Below are 18,221 nucleotides of genomic sequence, written 5' to 3'. Positions count from 1 at the left end.
CACGGATTTCGGTTCAGTTGGTTTTCTGTTGCACTCTCTGCTCTCTGTGTGTGTCTTCTGTCTGTGTGGCCAAGGTCCAACACTCCAACACTAAATAGAGCTGAACCTTGTTAGTCACAAACACAAACACCTGCCATTCAATAAACCCTGGCACTGCTCCCATGAGCCACTCCCCGCATCTCTACTGTACTGTACCTAAATTAAAATTCTGCAAAAAAAGAAAGAAGCAGATCTAGGAAATTGCACTCTAGAAAATAGTTCTAATATCATTTTGTTAAACCACAACAAGCATCTGATTACAGAATATAATTTTGTTAAACCACAACAAGCATCTGATTATAGAATATAACTCTGTGAACAAATAAACAACAGAATAAAACAGAAAACGAAGTTCATTAAGTGACCAGCTTCAACATACAAAATAACTGAATAAGCACACATAACAAAACTATGAATTCTTCAAAAACAATAAAGACAAATGAATTAAGCTGCCAGCTGTTATTAAAATCAAAATAGGTAGTCTAGAGACAAAACGCAGCACTAATAAAACAAAACATAGCCAGCAACGGGGGTAGAGCTGGGAAGTTCAACTCACAGCTCACCACAGTGGCATGGGCCATGGCAAAACAAAACCCAAACAAACACTGATTGTAGTTGTATGTTTAACACCCGGCAAAGCGGCAGCGCAGTCTGTTACCCGTACAGCGATCCCTGAAGGCGGACAGCAGCAGGCTCACTGTTGTTGTAGCTCTAGGATCACGAAGACTACCCATATCCAGCTGTGATTCCCGCTGCCATGTGGTGGTACAGCATTAAACCAATTTACTTTTACTGTTGTGCAGAGGCGTTTCCAGGAATTACATGTTGGGCAGGCAAGATGTGTTGTCGTCGTCGTCGTCGTCGTCCGCGCACAATCAGAAGCACTAAAAGAGATATACTGTACCTGCCAGACGAGTACGCTACAAAGGCTGAAAGGCATGCATTTGCATTCCAATGGGTGATTGAGGGCCACACTCTATGCGCAACGGCCAATCAGCTGCCCAATAATAGTTCTCAGGTCTGGTGTTTGTCCTCTCTTTTTTTGAGTGGTGTAAACCACTCCTACAACTGGCTTTGTTAGTGCAGAAAAAATGAGCATGGTTGCTATGTTCACCCTGTTCACCCGGGTGTGATTCCTACAACTGGCTTTGTTAGTGCAGAAAAAATGAGCATGGTTGCTATGTTCACCCTGTTCACCCGGGTGTGATTTCATTACGTCAGACATGATTTCATTACGTCAGACAGGCCTCACACCACTCAGTTCACACGGGTGTGATTTTTTTTCTCAGTGTATGGATTTTGGCCAGGCAGAAATGGATTTGGACGCCTTATTGTAGATATGCCACCACTGTTGCTGATGAACTTCATACTGGAAACTGGATGGCCATCCTACCTGCAATACGTATAGCTAGTTCAAATAACGCAAAGGAGAAAGGGCTATCCTTCAAGCAGATCAGGGAACAATAGAACACAGGCTGAAGAAAACAAATGGTCAAGTTCATGGCATGCGGACGGCAGGCAATTGTTCAAACAGACGGCAAGATGGACAGACATTCCACAATTATTCACAAGGTCCCAGAAAGGGACAAGCAGGGGAGGGGACAAGACCAACTAGGCAAGTTTGGCTGATTCAAGCATGCACTGTGGAGACGCCTTAAGCAGGCAGACCATCCTGCTACCTTGATACTGCTGCTGCAGGTGTAATCGACAGGTGTCAAAAGTGGGCAGAGAATATAGGCAGAGGTGAGAAGGAGATGGACAATGCCCTGCTGGCTACACCTTCACAATATTGTCAATTATTACACAAAAGTAAAAAAAAGAAAGTATCACACTTTAAATGTCCCTTTTCCTCCATAAAGCTTACATTTGTACTCTGACCATTGCTATGGGAAAATACATTTTAGTTATATAATATATATAATATATAGTAAAATCATTATTGTTTAATTTAAAGGGATAGTTCACCAAAAACAATACTTATTTTCTATGAATTAAACACCCCATGGTGCCTTGAATTGATGGATTTATTTTATTTTTTATTTTTTTGTCACATTCCTATGCCAAGAATTTGATGACCAACGGAGTCGGTTTATGGTGTTTGTGCATTCCTCCCTAGCCAATATACATACATTTCTCTATGAAATGATGATCACAGTGTGCATAACTGTGTCCCCAGGGTAAGCGGGTGGTGAGTGAGAAATCAGAGAGGAGACACGGTCCACCGGATGCAAAGAGCCCCCTGGAAGAGGACAGCCCCCCGCAACGTCCAGCGGAGACGGCAGGGAAAGGGAAGCCGACTTCTCATACAGCCAAGAGAGAACTGGCAGCAGCACAGGTTAGACCACCACTTTATCTACGGTTTATAAGACAGAGGGGGAAAGACGTCTTGCCGGAATCAAACCGGGGTGCGTACGTTTGTTAGACATACTAACAGTCCGACAGGCTGACAAGTCTGACAACACCGTCGGCCGGTTACAACGATATGCGTGCCAGGTTAAAACTAACCCTATGGCGGGTTAAAACTAATATCGTGGCTCCCGATATGCATGGCAAGTTACAACTTACAATTACATTTAGACCTTGGTGTTCGGGTAGGACACCTTCCTGGTTCACCTGAAGTAGCCCTGCCCCATGCTCATCATGAGCACGGGAGATTGCCTCTTGGTCTTAGATGAGCGGTAGATGTTTGGTCTTTTTCCACACACAGAAGACGTGGGTATATACAAACCCCGGGTGCTACATAATAAAAGATACGGATTGCAGCTTTTATCCTGCACTGCGTCCCTGACTTCCACAACTAGAGCCCTGGTTAGCCATAAGCCATGCTCAAAAGCCAGGGACACTCACTCCTGTCAGCAGCCTCTCTTTTCACCCTTTTGTCTGTGGTCTCACAGTGCGACGCCGTGTTTTACATAGATGTCAGACACCGGCCCACCACCCCGCCCGATGGAACACAATGGGCTCTGGACAGGAGGGGTGGGACACAGGCACTGGAGCTGTGATTGACTCATGGTGTGGTGTGTGTGTGTGTGTGTGTGTGTGTGTGTGTGGGGGGGGGAGCTAGTCTCACGCTCAGACCTTCCAGGCTGTGGTCCAGTATTTTAGCACATGAGGCTCTGAGTCGGGTGTCTGTCTGTCTCTACAGGGCCTGTTAAAGAGGTACCACCACACTGTTTTGTTTTGGGGTTTTAGTTTCATTTTTTTTTAGCTTTTTGATGTTTTGTGATATGATGCACTGATTGGTTTGCACTTTTAATTTCGTTGTACATGTTACAATGACAATACAGATCTATCTATCTATCGGTGCATTTTCTTTTAAATAGGTGAAACGGCTTCATGCTTAAACTTGGGGGGTGAACTTTCTTTCACCTCTGTGAAAGAAAGTTAAGTATTAAAAGGGCCATACCTGTGTTTTTGCAGTCATACTGTATACTTTACACTAATGGCAACAATTTATTTTCAGTCACCAAAATCACCTGATATCTGGTGTGCAACATTTTTGGGGCTCAGGGTGCCGTCAGAGTCTTGGGGTCATTTAAAAAAACCTCCTGCAAAATCGGAGTTGACTCTCCCGGGAAACTCAGTCAAGGTTTTTAATTTCAAAAGCTGACGTTGTCAGATTAGAATATTAGAATATAGTGCTCGATTGCTTTCAAGGAAAAAAGAGTGAACGCATGGGTTCGCTGTCACTCGTTAATCAGTGTCAGCTCATTAGTGCACAATAAATTAACACTCTCCTCTGACTTCCTGGTCGGCACTATTGGAATGAAATTAACTCTAGATTTGTCTGTGTTGAACTTGAAACAAGACAATAGGTATAGTTGTACTGTAAATAGAAGACATTCTTATTTTTGCCATAAAGTACATTGACAAAAACCATGCCTTCTGCAAGGTCTGCAGGACAGATTCTAATATCAGGCGTGGTGATAGATGGGGTGATATTGACCAGAATTCTCAAATTGTCACTGAAAATAGAACTAATATGGACAGTAGCACTAGCATTCTATTATCTTTTGTCTTCCAAGGTCAAACTATAGCAGCCCTGGCAGCAGTATAATTATTGGTTTAGTCTGGCATGCACACGCAAGCATGCCGATTGCCGGCGCGCGCACACACACACACACACACACACACACACACACACACACACACACACACACACACACACACACACACACACACACACACAGTGTGCAGTGTGCGTGCCAATCAGGAGTCAAGCACATTGTTGACTTAAGCAGGAGGGTTGTAATGACTCCTCCTTCCTGGCCTGTGTGTGTGTGTGACCTGACTGACCCCAATCTGTGTGTGTGTTCGACCTGACCCCAATCAGGAACAGCTGAAGGGGTCAAATTGGTCATGCTAAAAACAGTCATTCCATGCTCTGGACGGACGGACAGAATTACACACACGGCTGTTCCTTGGAGCGGCTAGCACCGCTCAAAAAGGACTATGTGACTGTTCCCCTTTAAGAGACTGGGATGGGGTGGAGCAGTTCATCAAGCTTTTATGGAGCTCAGTAATAGCCACATTTATCATGTCAGGTGACATCTTTGGTGTAATCCCACTCCACTCCCAACGGTTGTTTACTTTTAGTTTACACAGCATATTCCTTGATTCGCTCCTAATTGCTTTTGTTGTACCCAAGTAATTAATAGTTAAGCCGAGAGGTCCTGGGCCTTTGATTGTGTGGAACATGCTGTGAAGTTCACAATATCTTTCGATGCATCAGGGGTCCTCAATAAGGGGGTTATTGTTACGTTAGCAACACAAACACAGGGCAGATCTTACTTTTAACCACTGGCACCGCAAATGTGGGCACGTCATTGTATTGTCAGAAATGGTCAAAACATTTATCAAAGCGATTTGCTTTGTGAGCTTGTAAATCTAATATTGGTCATACGACCAAGTACATCAGGCTTGAGCGGTACACACACACACACACACACACACACACACACACACACACACACACACACACACACACACACCCTGCTGCACATGCATTACTACCCCTGGCTGCTCTGTCAAATGCCACATCACATGCATGTAGTTAGCCCCCTCCTCACCCCCTCCTGGGGACTGCAAAGGCTCTAGAACAGCTGCTCAGGCTCTGCATGTCGCCTGGCACACACACACACACACACACACACACACACACACACACACACACACCCCGAACCAACCAGCTGACGAGCCTCACCCACTGTAAATACAGACCCCATTAAGCCTATGGCAGCAGGCCGGTTTGGTCTCTGGACGCACGGGGGGGGGGGGGGGGGGGGGGGGGCACTGTTAGATTGATGGCACTGTCTTGCATGACACATAGCAGCTTGGCCTCGGCGTGTCAGTCGGTGTGCACGTACCGTTTATGCGCATGTGCGTCTATAGCAGCCGGCGGTAGTGTCACTGTGTGCGTGCCGCTCGCTAGCTCATCCACGTTAACGCGATAAATCTCCTGGCCAGTACATGCCGTTCCCTTGTCTGTGTTTCACTAGGTCAGACAGACAGTCCCCCCCCCGTGTGTGTCAGTGTGTGTGTGTGTGTGTGTGTGTCAGTGTGTGTGTGTGTGTGTCAGGGCCCACTGACTACATCAGCATTTGGACCTCTGCCAGGGCTGGGACGACAGCCGCTGCATGGCCAGCCGAACCCTCACCTGCAGAGCATGCATGGCGAAGGCTTTCGTTCCCACGTGGCCGCCGTTTACGTCAGTGGTTCTGAGTTGTTGTTGTTTTTTTAGGGCTGTGTCCAGCTTTCCAGGTTTGTGTAAACGCAAACATTGAAGACAAAAGTGAGGGCGGAAAAGTGAGGATGCAAATTGTGATTGGCCGGAATGAGATGATGTATGATGACAAGAGCGCCCCTCACTTCACACGGGTGTGATTTACCTTTTTTTACTTTAAGGACCATCAGCTTTTAGTCTACGGACCCTCACTAGTCTCTGAGAGTGTCCATTTCAAATTCTCTGGATTGTAAAAATCCATTTTACACTGAGTTACAACACTGAGCTATCAATCCTTCAGCTGGAGATCCACTGTAACCCCCTCAAGGAACCCATTTGGAGAACCATTGGTTTACATAACCCCTGACGCCAGTCCACCTGGTGCAGCATCAGAGCTATACGCTAACGGATAGGGCTGCGGAGGGGGAGTGGACAGAGGTGTCACAGATCTCTCGTTGGCAAAGTGTACGCTGTCAGCTGGGTCTTTGCACGGAATTGATTTAGAATGAATCATGCTCTGAATCATTTTCTGTGTGTGTGACTATACTTGTTAAGGCCAGTTGTAGAAATTGAAAAATAGACATTGTGAGGACCATTTTTCTGCTGCTCACAAGAGAAATTGTTGTCTATATGGTTTAAAAAGATTTGGGGGGTTGAGCCTGATTTATGCTTAGTCGCACATTGGTGTTGCATGCTGTAAATAGCAGATATACGCACACAACGCGTCACATTCGTGACATACGTGTATACGTTATTGATAGTGGGAATGAAAACACAGGCGAACCACAGGAAGGGAAGGGCTGAGGGCAGGCCAAACGGGCAACATCCTGTTATCCACATTCTATTAAGGCCCGCCCCCAGAGGCAAATTAAAAGGAAACAAACAGCAGAGGGCACTGTTTTTCCTTTTTTGCTGATGGGTGCCCAGATTGGGGTTGGATTGACTGCTTTACATGTACAGTATGTATACTAGGGTGACCATATACTGTATATATATATATTCAGCCCCTCAAACCGGATTCCCTTGCGCACGTTTGTTGTGCACGCTTGTGCACGATTCCATAATTAACTATGACCTTCGTTCGCAACCAAGGTGTGTATTTGCCTGCCCTGCGTGTGCATGTCTTTGACTTTGTTTGTGTGCGTAGATGTGGAGACTGTAGTATACACACTGTTATGAGTGTTTGATTGTTTGACAGGGTAGGACATTGATAAAGACTGTCTAAGTGGTTTCTAGGGGGGGGGGGGGGGGGGGGGGGGGGGGCTTGGACCGCCACACGGCTCATGAGATCGTCTCCTCAATTCACTCTGAGAGAAAGAGAGCAGGGCGGAGAGGAGAGGAGGAGAAAGGGAGGGTAGAATGGGACAGGGCAGGGCAGAGGAGAGGAGGGCAGGAGAGAAGGGGGGGTAGAATGGGACAGGGCAGGGCCGAGGAGAGGAGGGCAGGAGAAAAGGGGGGGTAGAATGGGACAGGGCAGGGCAGAGGAGAGGAGGGCAGGAGAGAAGGAGGCCCAGGGTAGGATGGGACAAAGGGGAAACAAAAACATATCAGGGTTGAAGAAACAGAGAGCGAGACCTGGCTGTCGAACGTCTGCTTCCAGACAGTCTCCTCTCCACCCAGGAGCCTCTCCTCCTCCTACAAGCACATTGTTTCACCATTCCCAGTCCCACCTCCCCTGAATGGAGCCATTTGATCTAATTAACATTCGACTGCCTTTTCTCTTGGAGTGGGCTCATTATGCTGTCAAAAGAACAGGCCTGGCCCGGTGCCAGGATGGAGGGGAGTGTGTGTTTGTGTGTGTGTGCATGTGAGAGATAGAGGGTGAAATCCCCTCGAGGTGCCATTTGTACTCTGGGTTAAATTAACACTGTGGAGTGTGTGTGTGCGCGTGCGTGCGTGCGCGCGCGCGTTCCCCTGCTGTCCAGAAGAGTGCTCCTGCTAATGGCAACATGAATCATCCGCTCTTAGCTTTGCCACTGAGAGAGACGCACAGAAATCAAAAGCACACGGTTACGCTGAGCTGCACAGTTTGGAGTTAGGATCCGCAAAAAACATTCAGAGCAACAGTTCAGTTGACAACATAATGACATCATTGCAAAGTGCATTTTTGTTTATAATGTCAAAGCACCATGCCAGAGACTGATCATAGCCACCTCAGTCCACTGGAGGGCAGTGTGGCACTCCCAATGCCAGGATGAGTTGGCATCCTTTGCTGTCAGCATGTTTGTTGCTGTCATTAGATGGCTTTCAGCAGCGGGACCCTTTATCAGTGGTGTCCCCGTTTTAATTGGTTAATAAACGGCTGTCTGTCTTGACGACATACACCGTGACAGTTTATCAACACTGTCTTCCCTATTTACTTTCTCGCGTTCACTCACTTGACCTCTCTTGCATCTAGGACGAAGTGAGATAAGTACAGAGACTCCCAGAGGAGAGTCACAGTTTTTCAGAGCATTGCCAGGTATTTGAAGGCAGAGGCACGCACACTCAGTCTCAGATCGGCTTATATACACAGTAAAATCCCCCGTGCCGGTGTTTTCAACCAAATGGGCCTGTGGGTTACTTTAACACTGAGGATTGTTGCTGTGTGTACACGCCATGATGCGCCACCCCCCCATCAAACACACGCATGTAGACTTTCACAGCACAGTGACATGCATGTCCTGCTGAGCTGTCCCCATCTGCCTTCCCACCTCCCCTGTGAGCGCACGTGTTACTTCCAGGAGAGAGCGTTTCAGTGCGCTCCGACTGGTGAGACGTACGATAAACATGCCGGCTCGGGGAGGCAGGGGAACAGGACATGTGATGCCAGCTCATTGCCTCGTTACCTTGCTGGGTCTGACTGCTGATGGTTACACAACGCAGCCTTAGATCATAGAAGTGTTGCGTAAGGGAGAGCTCTGTGTTTTGTTAACTGCTTTGGTTAACAAATGTGAACGTCTTGTGGCAGGGGCTTGCTTCAGGTTTTGTCCTGTACCAGTAGATACGATATTAGAAGTAGGTTCTATTCTAATATCGAGCAGCTCCAGCATTTAACTCTAATTAAAAATAAATACATAAGAATAAGCTATTAAAGAAGTAACATAATAGGACCACAATGGAAACAAGTCCCCAGTACTTTTTGTCTCCACCAGGCCGAAGGCATGGGGAGAGAGTATGTTTGGCACTCCGTCCGTGTGTGATGCTGTCATGTGTGTGTGTCCGTCCGTCCATGTGTCCGTCTGTGGACAGCTAATCTCTGGCACCGTTGCCTTGATCGCAGCCATACTCTGCACACACATTCCCTGCATGCCAGAGCTGAACCTCTGTCCCAAGTTTTTCCACATTGGCCTGTTATAGCGCCACCAGGAGGCCGCTTTTTGCAAAACAAATCTTTTGACGGTACACCTACAGATTTTGTCCAAACTTCACAGTCTCTCTATAGCCAAGCCATTACACGAAACAGGTCTTTCAGATTATTCAGACTCCATCCTGATTGGCTAAGATTGGCTTCCAAAGTTCGCAGGACTGCTCCATTTCCAACAAAATGCCGTAAATCATGAACACATTGTGTGATTTCTGTGACATTTTACACGCACATTCCCAGTAGGCAAAGGAAGAAATGCCACTTGAATATTTTCAACTCAGCCTCATGGTGGCGCTATAACTGGCCCATTCGTATTTTTACCTATAACTTTTTTTTTGATTGATTGAAATATTTATTAACAGTTTGCAGAATTACAGTACATTTCAAGCACAAACTCAATACAAAGACTGTTAACTGTGAGTGGACGACCCAATTAAGCATTACACTTGTTTACAAGAGGGTCCACCATGTTAAATTCATCAAAACATTTAGAGACGTACAAATAGACACTTCTATATAGTCAAAGAACAGAACAGGAATTCATCATAAAAACTGCACTGCACTGCACTGCACTGCACTGCACACATAACTGCACTGATCTGTGTAACACATTGTATGCACACTCCCTACAGAACAAGGAAAAACCTTTGCCTTTTTCACATCTGCTCAGCGCCACCAGGAGGCTGACATATGTAAAAACATTTTTTTATATTACTCCTTCAGCTTTTATCCAAATTTCACGCAAATCGATACACATGATCCCTATAGTCATGTGATAACGACGGGTTTGTTTCATTTCATTTCTCGCAAATCATCAACGCAGTATCCGATTGCGGTGAAACTGTTCACGCATATTCCCACTAGACTGAGGAAGCAATGCCACTTGACATTGTTCAAATCAGCCTGATGGTGGCGCTATAACAGGCCCAGTCTCGTCTTCACATATAACTTCACCGATCTGCGCAAAACTTTGTTTGCACACTCCCTACAGCCCAAGGAAAAACGTATGGCCTGCATTTTTTTATTCTGCCTTTTCGAGCGCCGCCAGGAGGCCCATTTATGTACAACACTTTTTTATATTAGTCCTTCAGATTTTATCATAATATCAATCCTCGTGGAGACCTGTGCCCAGAGGGGCACTTCTTCTAGTTTTGTTATCCTTCTGAATACCGGAGAACTCGCCGGTTTAGTTAATTTCCATTTTTAAATTTACGACTAATAAAGTATTCAATCAATCATCAATCAATAGTAAAATATAAATTCTATTTTAGCGTGGTTTCTCAACTGAACTTGATTTGTATATCCCTTAATCACTGTTACCGTCTCAAAGGAATATAGAGGCCTACAATACATTTAACAATGAAACACAATACCCCCAAACAGCCCCCAATAACAAAAACCTTGAAAGCAAAAGAAATGGAAGTCTCAGGGTGGTTGACAAAAGAGGGAGGAATCTTCTTCCAGGACGGACAGGCTCAAGATGTTACCATAGAGACTTATAACTTGGAGGTACAGAACCCGCTGCCCCAGGTAACCAGTGAGCCCGCTGCGTGGCTCGGCGTCATGCACCCTTCCTCGTCCTTACCCCTGCTGCCCTCTGAAGGAGACCCCATGGAGGTGAGAAATTGAAAAAGAACTAATTAGCGAGGTGTTGGAAGCGACCTGTTGGAACATGTGAGACGTTGCGTTCCCCAGTGGACGCGGCGTGTCCTCCAGGACCAGAGGGGAAGGAGGTGAGCACAAGGGACGCCATGTTCTCCAATAGCGCCTGCAGGAAGGCAACATGTTTACTGACCTCTGATTGGTAGACACCTCAGAGGAAAACATCATCTATCATAGCCGAGTTTCTCACAGCTCGGTCTCTCTTTTCTGTCTCTCCTGTGTTTTTTGTCTGTTTTATACTTGGTTTGTGTTTTTGAGTGGTGCAACCACTCCAAGGAACAGCAATGTCCGTGTCCGTGTGACACCTATGTGACTCGTGTTAACCTATGTTTGTGTGTGACTCATGTGTGACTCATGAGTACCAGTAGGGGCACTGTCGCGCCAGAAACAGAGAGAGAGAAATAGTGCTGCACTGTTGCCTGCTAATGAGAGCGCGAGAGAGAGAGGTGGGGGGGGGAGGTGTAAGGGGGGGAGTTGCACCACTCAGTTCACACGAGTGTGATTTTTAGTTATTGCGTTGCATTCAGCTGCCACACGACTGAGAGAGGATAATATGCAGTAGCATCCCTGCCATTTGTTCCATTTGTCTCCAGACACCCTACCCCCTGTACAGGCTAGCGAGACATGAATGACACACACATTATCTCATAGTTCACTGACCATTTTACAACATGTTCATTATTATCGCATCCCCAAAAAAGGCCCAAAATGGTCCAAGCATTTCAAAGATATTTCCAAATCTTTCCACATGTGTCACGAATGACAAAAGTATACAGCAAATTGTAGCATTGTGAGCTTGTAGGTATTTCGGACACACAAAACCATCATGTGTGACGATAAAATAGAGTGCAAGTGGTTTCCTCCCGGGCGCACACTCCCCAGACGTGACATGCATTTTATCTCATCATTCACTGGCCTTTTAAGGTGGCGTTCGTCGCTGGGAGCGTGGTGGTCTGTGCGTTCTCACTCCAGAGCATGTGGGACTACAACACGCAGCACTCTGTTTCCCCTTTGATGTTTTAAAGAGCATCTCTCACAAGTCCCCTCTCGTATTACACAAGCAACTTGTTAACCTCATCATACCAGCCACTCAGCGGATGTTATGAAGACGACATAAGGACAGGCATACAGTAATTCCATTGACTGTACACTGAACCTTCCTGTTCCATGGAGAGTCTTTTCCAGAGGATGTGATGCTGTCATGTGAACTTCTGAGAGGCTGATTCACTGATGGTCTCTAGTCAAACCCCAGATGATTTCAATTATCCACTTAACCACTTAAGCCCTGTGCCCCAAATAATACTAAGTAATGGCATGTTTAATGACAATTGTGAATGGTCTCTACTGTCTAGTCATGATTCAAGATTTGTTTTAAATTATATTATCTTATATCTTGCACACAAGAGTCAAATACTTTGGTGCAACATTGCAGCAGCAAAACAATTATCAAGAATAGCAGGCAGCGATCATACAGTTGGAGGCCATCGATATTGTCCTTTTCTTTTTGCTGAGGTTTGCGTGATCTGCGCAAAAGGACAGTTAACCCATTTTAGGCGGGAACCCCTTTTGGTGTTTTAAACATTGTTATCATTTAGCTATTGAAAAATAGCATATCTACAAGATCATAGCGCGCCACCTAGTGGCGCGCTACGAGCTTGTAGGTCTGCTATTTTTGAAAAATCGTGAAAATATTTATTTCAGAAAACTGGAGGATTTAGAAGGATTTTTTAAAATTTTGAGGTCAGGCCTAAATGGGTCAAATGATAAGGGACAATATCGGTGGCACCCAACTGTACTTGAAGGTGCTGTATGCATGGTTCCTAACTCTAAATATTATCCATATGTGTACGTTTGCAGTTGCACTGCACAGTAGTGTCAAAGTGTCCTTGAGCAAGACACTGAACCCCTAATTGCTCCCGATGTGCAGGTTGGTGCCTTGCATGGTTTCCGCCGTCATCGGTGTGTGAATGGGTGAGTGAAATGCACAATCTATGTAATGTGCCTTGGATAAAGGTGCACTATGTGAGGACTCATGCTGTATCATTTGTTGTTCCTTTATGAATGAGTAGCTAGTCTCACTTGACCACCTGTGGTTCCTCTTTATTGCACGCCCACACTACTGTTACTCTAATTCATTCATTTAGAGATGATCTGCCATGTTTCTTCTTTTTTTTTTTCTTTTTTTTTTTTGTCCAGACCACCCATGGTTCCACCAGCGTATTGTCCATTGGCCGTGGCCCAGTGAGTTTAGAGCTGGCCCAGTCTAACATGGTTACACCAGCGTAGTGTCCATTGGCCGTGGCCCAGTGAGTTTAGAGCTGGCCCAGTCTAACTTCCAAGAGAGGGGGGTGAAAACAACAACAACAAAAGATATTCTACTTTGGCAGCCCTTGTTAAACCCAGCGCGAAGCAAATTTGCCCAGTCAATCATTTGATCCACGCTACGTGCCTGCATGGTCAGTCTTAGTATGGTTTCTTGTTCTTTATTCTACCCTGTTAGGTGCAAAGTGCTTACTGATTCTGAATCGCTTATTGGCCACTTTATACTTTGTTGACCGTATTCCGGAAAAATAATTCGGCTGCCTGTATCCACAATCTGATTCTTTCGGTCATGACCCACACTTCATGACCATGGTGAGAGTAGGAACAAAGAGAGCTTTGCCTTCTGGCTCAGCTCACTTGTCGTCACAACAGTGCAGTACAGCGACAACTCCGATTCTCCAGCTGATCTCCTGCTCCGTCCTCCCCTCACTCGTTAACAAAATACTTAAACTGGGGCATAGTCTGGTGGACGAGCCAATCTGTGTCAATCACACAGTCCAGATCACAGATGTTGATTGGCTCTTCCACTTTTAGGTTTCTGCAAAACGCCCACCCAGCGCTTGGTGCCAGACCGGTCTGCAGAAGACACATGATAATGTGAATTCACGTGACTGGAATGTATTACCATGCAGGCTAGCAACCCCCCCCCCCCACTTCATTGTAATGAATAAGACATAAATGTCAATCTTTATGGTATCATGTATGTTAATACAATATAACTAGAACATCCGCAGTGGTTAGAGGTGGTCTCCTTATTTACACTTCCATTGGGAAAGTTGAACCCTGGTGTCGGGTCAGACACCTACTGCATGCATACTGGTTGTCAATTCGGATCGGATCATGTGGCGCCATCTCTAATCCAACAGCATTGCAATGGCGGCTATTTGTCAGGAGAGAGAGACAAGGGATGTAAAACGCAGGGATTGGAGCTCTAAACCCAAATGTGTTTCATCGTTTCCGTCTCAGAATGAGGGAGCTTGAGTAGATAGGTGCTGTTTATACACCGCAGTTAACCTGTGTGTTGGCTATTCAAAAATAGCAGATATACAAGCTCACAGCGGGTCACCCGCAGGCTTGTACATATGCTATTTTTGAACATTTTTTTAAAACTTTGAAAGTGTGAGAAGTACTTATTTAGAAGGCATTTGTAGAATCAGGTTTTAATGGTGTTATAATGAGTTATACTTAGTTGTGTGCCGGTGTCGCACGTTGCAAATAGCCGATCTGCAAGACCGTAGAGTGGCTATTTTCAGTGTGTGACACCCACATGCTATTGAGAATAACTCAGGCTTTAGAGTCAGGGCTGAGGTGCAGTTGGAGCCTGGCCCAGCTTGAGGCGCAGGCCAAAACTGCGATGAATACAGCACAGCTTCCCATTATGACAGTATTTAAACGACAATCGGCAGGACGGTTTATGCAAAATGCAGCCTCTGTGCAAAATAAATAAACTGCAGCAGTAAGGGCTCTCATGCCTCACTCTCACTACCAGACCGATATGGACAGTTGACAAGCTGTCATCTGTCAAAGTAAGCTGTGGGCCTGCTGTGACCAACTCTTGCTTTGCACTTACAGTAAATATTTCGGACAGACCGACGGACTGATTCATGCTATAGTACTGTATGTGTACCATATGTACGGTATGTTAAAGGACCATTTGCCATTAATACAGTACATGTACATTAAATCTATATTCAGTGCCTCGACCATACTGTTTATCGAAGTAAAATAAAAATCCAAAGAGATTTTTGATCGGTGCAGGCGTGCAGCCTCTCCTATGCACAGCCGTGTATGTCTGTCGGAATGTGATGATTTGATTGGCCAAATCATCATAATAAAAGGCACCACTCACATCACACAAGTGTGATTTTTCTAACATAGTGGACACACAGCTGAGCTTGTAGATTGGCTATCTTTGAATAGCCAAAGCATAATGAAGGAGTAATTGTTGGCTAAACATTATTGTGCGATTAAGTCATGTTTGACTGTTGAAAAAGTTTTAAAAACTGTCGAAAAACATTTTTTGAAAAGCTTTGAAACATTTCTGAAAGTATTTGCATTTAATGAGGTGCCCAAAATATGGACGCCAGGAACCCAGCTGTTTTATTTTTTAATATATATTATTATTTTAAATATTATTTTTCAATTTCCTTGTAGTTACGGTACAAACTGTACATAAAGCATATGAAATACTGTTCCCCCTCAGCGAACTTGCAGTGCAACATAAAACATCAAGCCTGTCTAAGGCACAAAAAGACCAAAACTAAAAACACAAGACATCTTGTCTTGTCTCCCTTGTGTGTCTACTGAAGGAGAACCAGCAGGAAAACACAGACCTCACCGTCCCCACCACCAAGGAGGAGCAGGAGGAGTATCTGCAATGGAAGAAGGAGCGCGAGCAAATCGATAGGGAGAGGGTGGCACGCCACAAGAACGCCAAGGGCCAGTGGAGACGGGCGTGGGACATGGACAAAACCGAGAACATGTAAGATGATGGCTGACTCAAGCCACTTCACTTGGCTTATTGTTGGGCCGATGCTCTCCTAAATAAGTTCAGCATTTCAGTTTGTTTGAATGTTCCATAAAGTTTGTGCATGTTTGAATGTTCCATAAAGTTTGTGCATGTTTGAATGTTCCATAAAGTTTGTGCATGTTTGAATGTTCCATAAAGTTTGTGCATGTTTGAATGTTCCATAAAGTTTGTGCATGTTTGAATGTTCCATTTGCTAGTTTGTGTCTGAATGGTGCTGCTTATTCTTTTTGTCTATAACTTAAAGCTGCAATCCGTGAATTATTTTCATGAATATTTGAATTGTATTGCTTTATTTTATTTCAACATTTGAAATGTATGTTAATACTCCATTATTACTAGCACACTGCCGTTGGTTGGAGATCCCGTTTGTCGGGTACAGTAGCGCATCATCTACTGTTCGACAATGTCGGTAACGTTATTGAAGCAGACGCCGTCATCTGTTATACTTACGACATTTCATTTACTTTGGTCCAGTCGGGCGAGAGAGACAACGGACATTAAACATATGGATTGTGGCTTAAAGTTCTCAGTTTGCATGTTTGAATGTTCCATTTTCTAGTTCATGTTGGAGTTGTTTTCTTCTTTGGCTATGACTTAATCGTATAAGAACGTCACTAATATAATTAGTGCTTGTGCTATGGTTATGGTCATATTGTCATTAAACCTCATTGCCAAATCCTCATCTTGTTGCTTGCTTAATGTGCCTCACTGAGTTACTAACGTTCATCAACTAATCATCAACTGTTAGAGGATGTACCTTCTGGGATTGACATCACCTGTCCTTTATCTTCTGAGGTAGGTTCATGTCCATGAATCTTTAGATCAATTATTTAGTGGAAGAACCCATTGTATTAGCTATTAAATCCAGACATTAAAATTAGAATTTTGTGCAAAATCTTTGAATTAATTTGTGCAGCATTGGTATAACATTGTAAGAACAGAATCGTGTTTTTTTGGGGGGTATGTTTTCACATTATGCAGAGTTTGTAATGGTGTAGAGAATTACAATGAATAATGATGAGTGCCTGCACAGACTATGAAGCTAGTGAGCGCAAGGACACGAGTTTGAATCTGAGCCCTATCTTGTCTTTGAATGTCTCGCCTCTCTCTCTGCCGTTGGTTTCCTCTCGCTAGTTCTCTCGCTCTCTCTCTCTCTGAGAGAAAGTGGGATTTAATACTGTGTAAACAAATACAATTTGTGAAGACAAACGGGGAAGATACTTGCTATGTCCTGAAGGCCTGCTCATACAATGTAATCAGCCAGACAAAGTGTTTTAAGATTTAAACGAACCCAGCTGCGGTGCCCAGAGTGACCAAGTGGCTGTTTAGAGAACACATTATGCTTTAAGAAGACAAGGGAAGAGGGGCTATTTTTACCCTGGGATGGAATGCTTTGCCTTTTTTGGCAACGCTTAAACAAGGCCCCCAAGAGAGAATAGAAGAGGAAATGTCTTTCACTTGATAGTGATCGATGTGAAGGGTGGCGTTGGAATCCAAAAAACTCTGCACAAGTACCAGATTGTTGACCTGCAGTTAAAGTAATGATGCTCTGGCAACAGGAGGGAGGGAGGGGACGATCCTTCTTAGTGAATCTAGGGGTATGTATACACTAGCCTAATGTATGCTCTGACGTACGATGGTATCGTGTGCTGAAAATAGCTGACGTACAAGCTCCCAACACGACGTCGTGAGCTTACAGGCCAGCTATATATTTGGCGCGCAATACCGTCGTGCGACGAAGTACGAAGTGAATTTGTCTTAATGCAAACAGTGACAGGATAAATGGTCCACCCACCCCACTGCATGTGTTCCCAGCAATTATCTGCCCATAGAATTTGCATGTTCACTGAAAACCACCAAACCATCATCCGGCACTCCTGTTTATGAAACACCCTGCTTGTGCACTGATTTGCGTTCTTCCTGTGTAAACTGAACCTCTCCTCTTAAGGTTTTCAGAGAAGTCACATCCCGAGAAAGACCAAGCGCCACCCAGCAGAGGTGAGTTGTTCAGATGTTCTGAGTAAATAACAAGTACCAAATATGTCTTCGGTTTACGCATCAAAACATGAGTGCAGACTGGCATACCAGTTTAGCTTGATCTTCTTAGATTATTTTAGGAATTCACCTGATTAACATCAGTTGTTGCTTTTTATTTTAACAATGGTGTGCCTTTTTTGGCCATATGGCCACTTGATCAGGGTTTCGGGTCTCGCAACATCATACCCCTCACTCAGGTGACCCAGCCGGGGTGATCAAGTCCCGACTTACGTCCCAGTAGCTACCCTCGATCAGTCCCATTAGGGAAAAGCCAGGGCCACACAATCTGTTCCTCCTGAACTGCTCTGGGTATGCGGGAGGATCGCATCAATCTGGCGTGTGGAAGGACTAGGCTCTGTGGGTTGACTCCTGTCCGGGCCCCTCCTACTTCTCACCAGGTCCAGTCCTGCTCTCACCAGGTCCTGCACCTGTGCGTTGCACCAGACTCCCAGCACCAGGCACTTAATTCAGGAGTGGTGGATTCTCGAGCCGCAATGGTTCGGCAGGCTCCACCTGGGTTTGTTGGGCTTCTTCCTCACGGAAGACACGGGCTGGGGCGCCAA

The 18,221-nt window shown here is 45.2% G+C and overlaps 1 protein-coding gene across 2 annotated transcripts in view; it reads left to right on the top strand.

The window, feature by feature from the left end:
- The window catches only part of ccdc9b (coiled-coil domain containing 9B), a 54,194-nt gene that overhangs the window by 22,931 nt on the left and 13,042 nt on the right, over nucleotides 1-18,221 (top strand). For both annotated transcript variants that reach the window (XM_079528429.1, XM_079528430.1), the window contains exons 9-11: nucleotides 2,216-2,374; nucleotides 15,401-15,573; nucleotides 17,570-17,619. In XM_079528429.1, the coding sequence (XP_079384555.1) occupies nucleotides 2,216-2,374; nucleotides 15,401-15,573; nucleotides 17,570-17,619 (382 nt within the window). The remainder of the gene's footprint in view (nucleotides 1-2,215; nucleotides 2,375-15,400; nucleotides 15,574-17,569; nucleotides 17,620-18,221) is intronic.

This window comes from Electrona antarctica (assembly GCF_951216825.1).
Source record: "Electrona antarctica genome assembly, chromosome: 18".
Taxonomy (NCBI): domain Eukaryota; kingdom Metazoa; phylum Chordata; class Actinopteri; order Myctophiformes; family Myctophidae; genus Electrona; species Electrona antarctica.
Note: the sequence above shows the minus strand (reverse complement) of the source record. Positions and strands in the feature narration are given on the sequence as shown.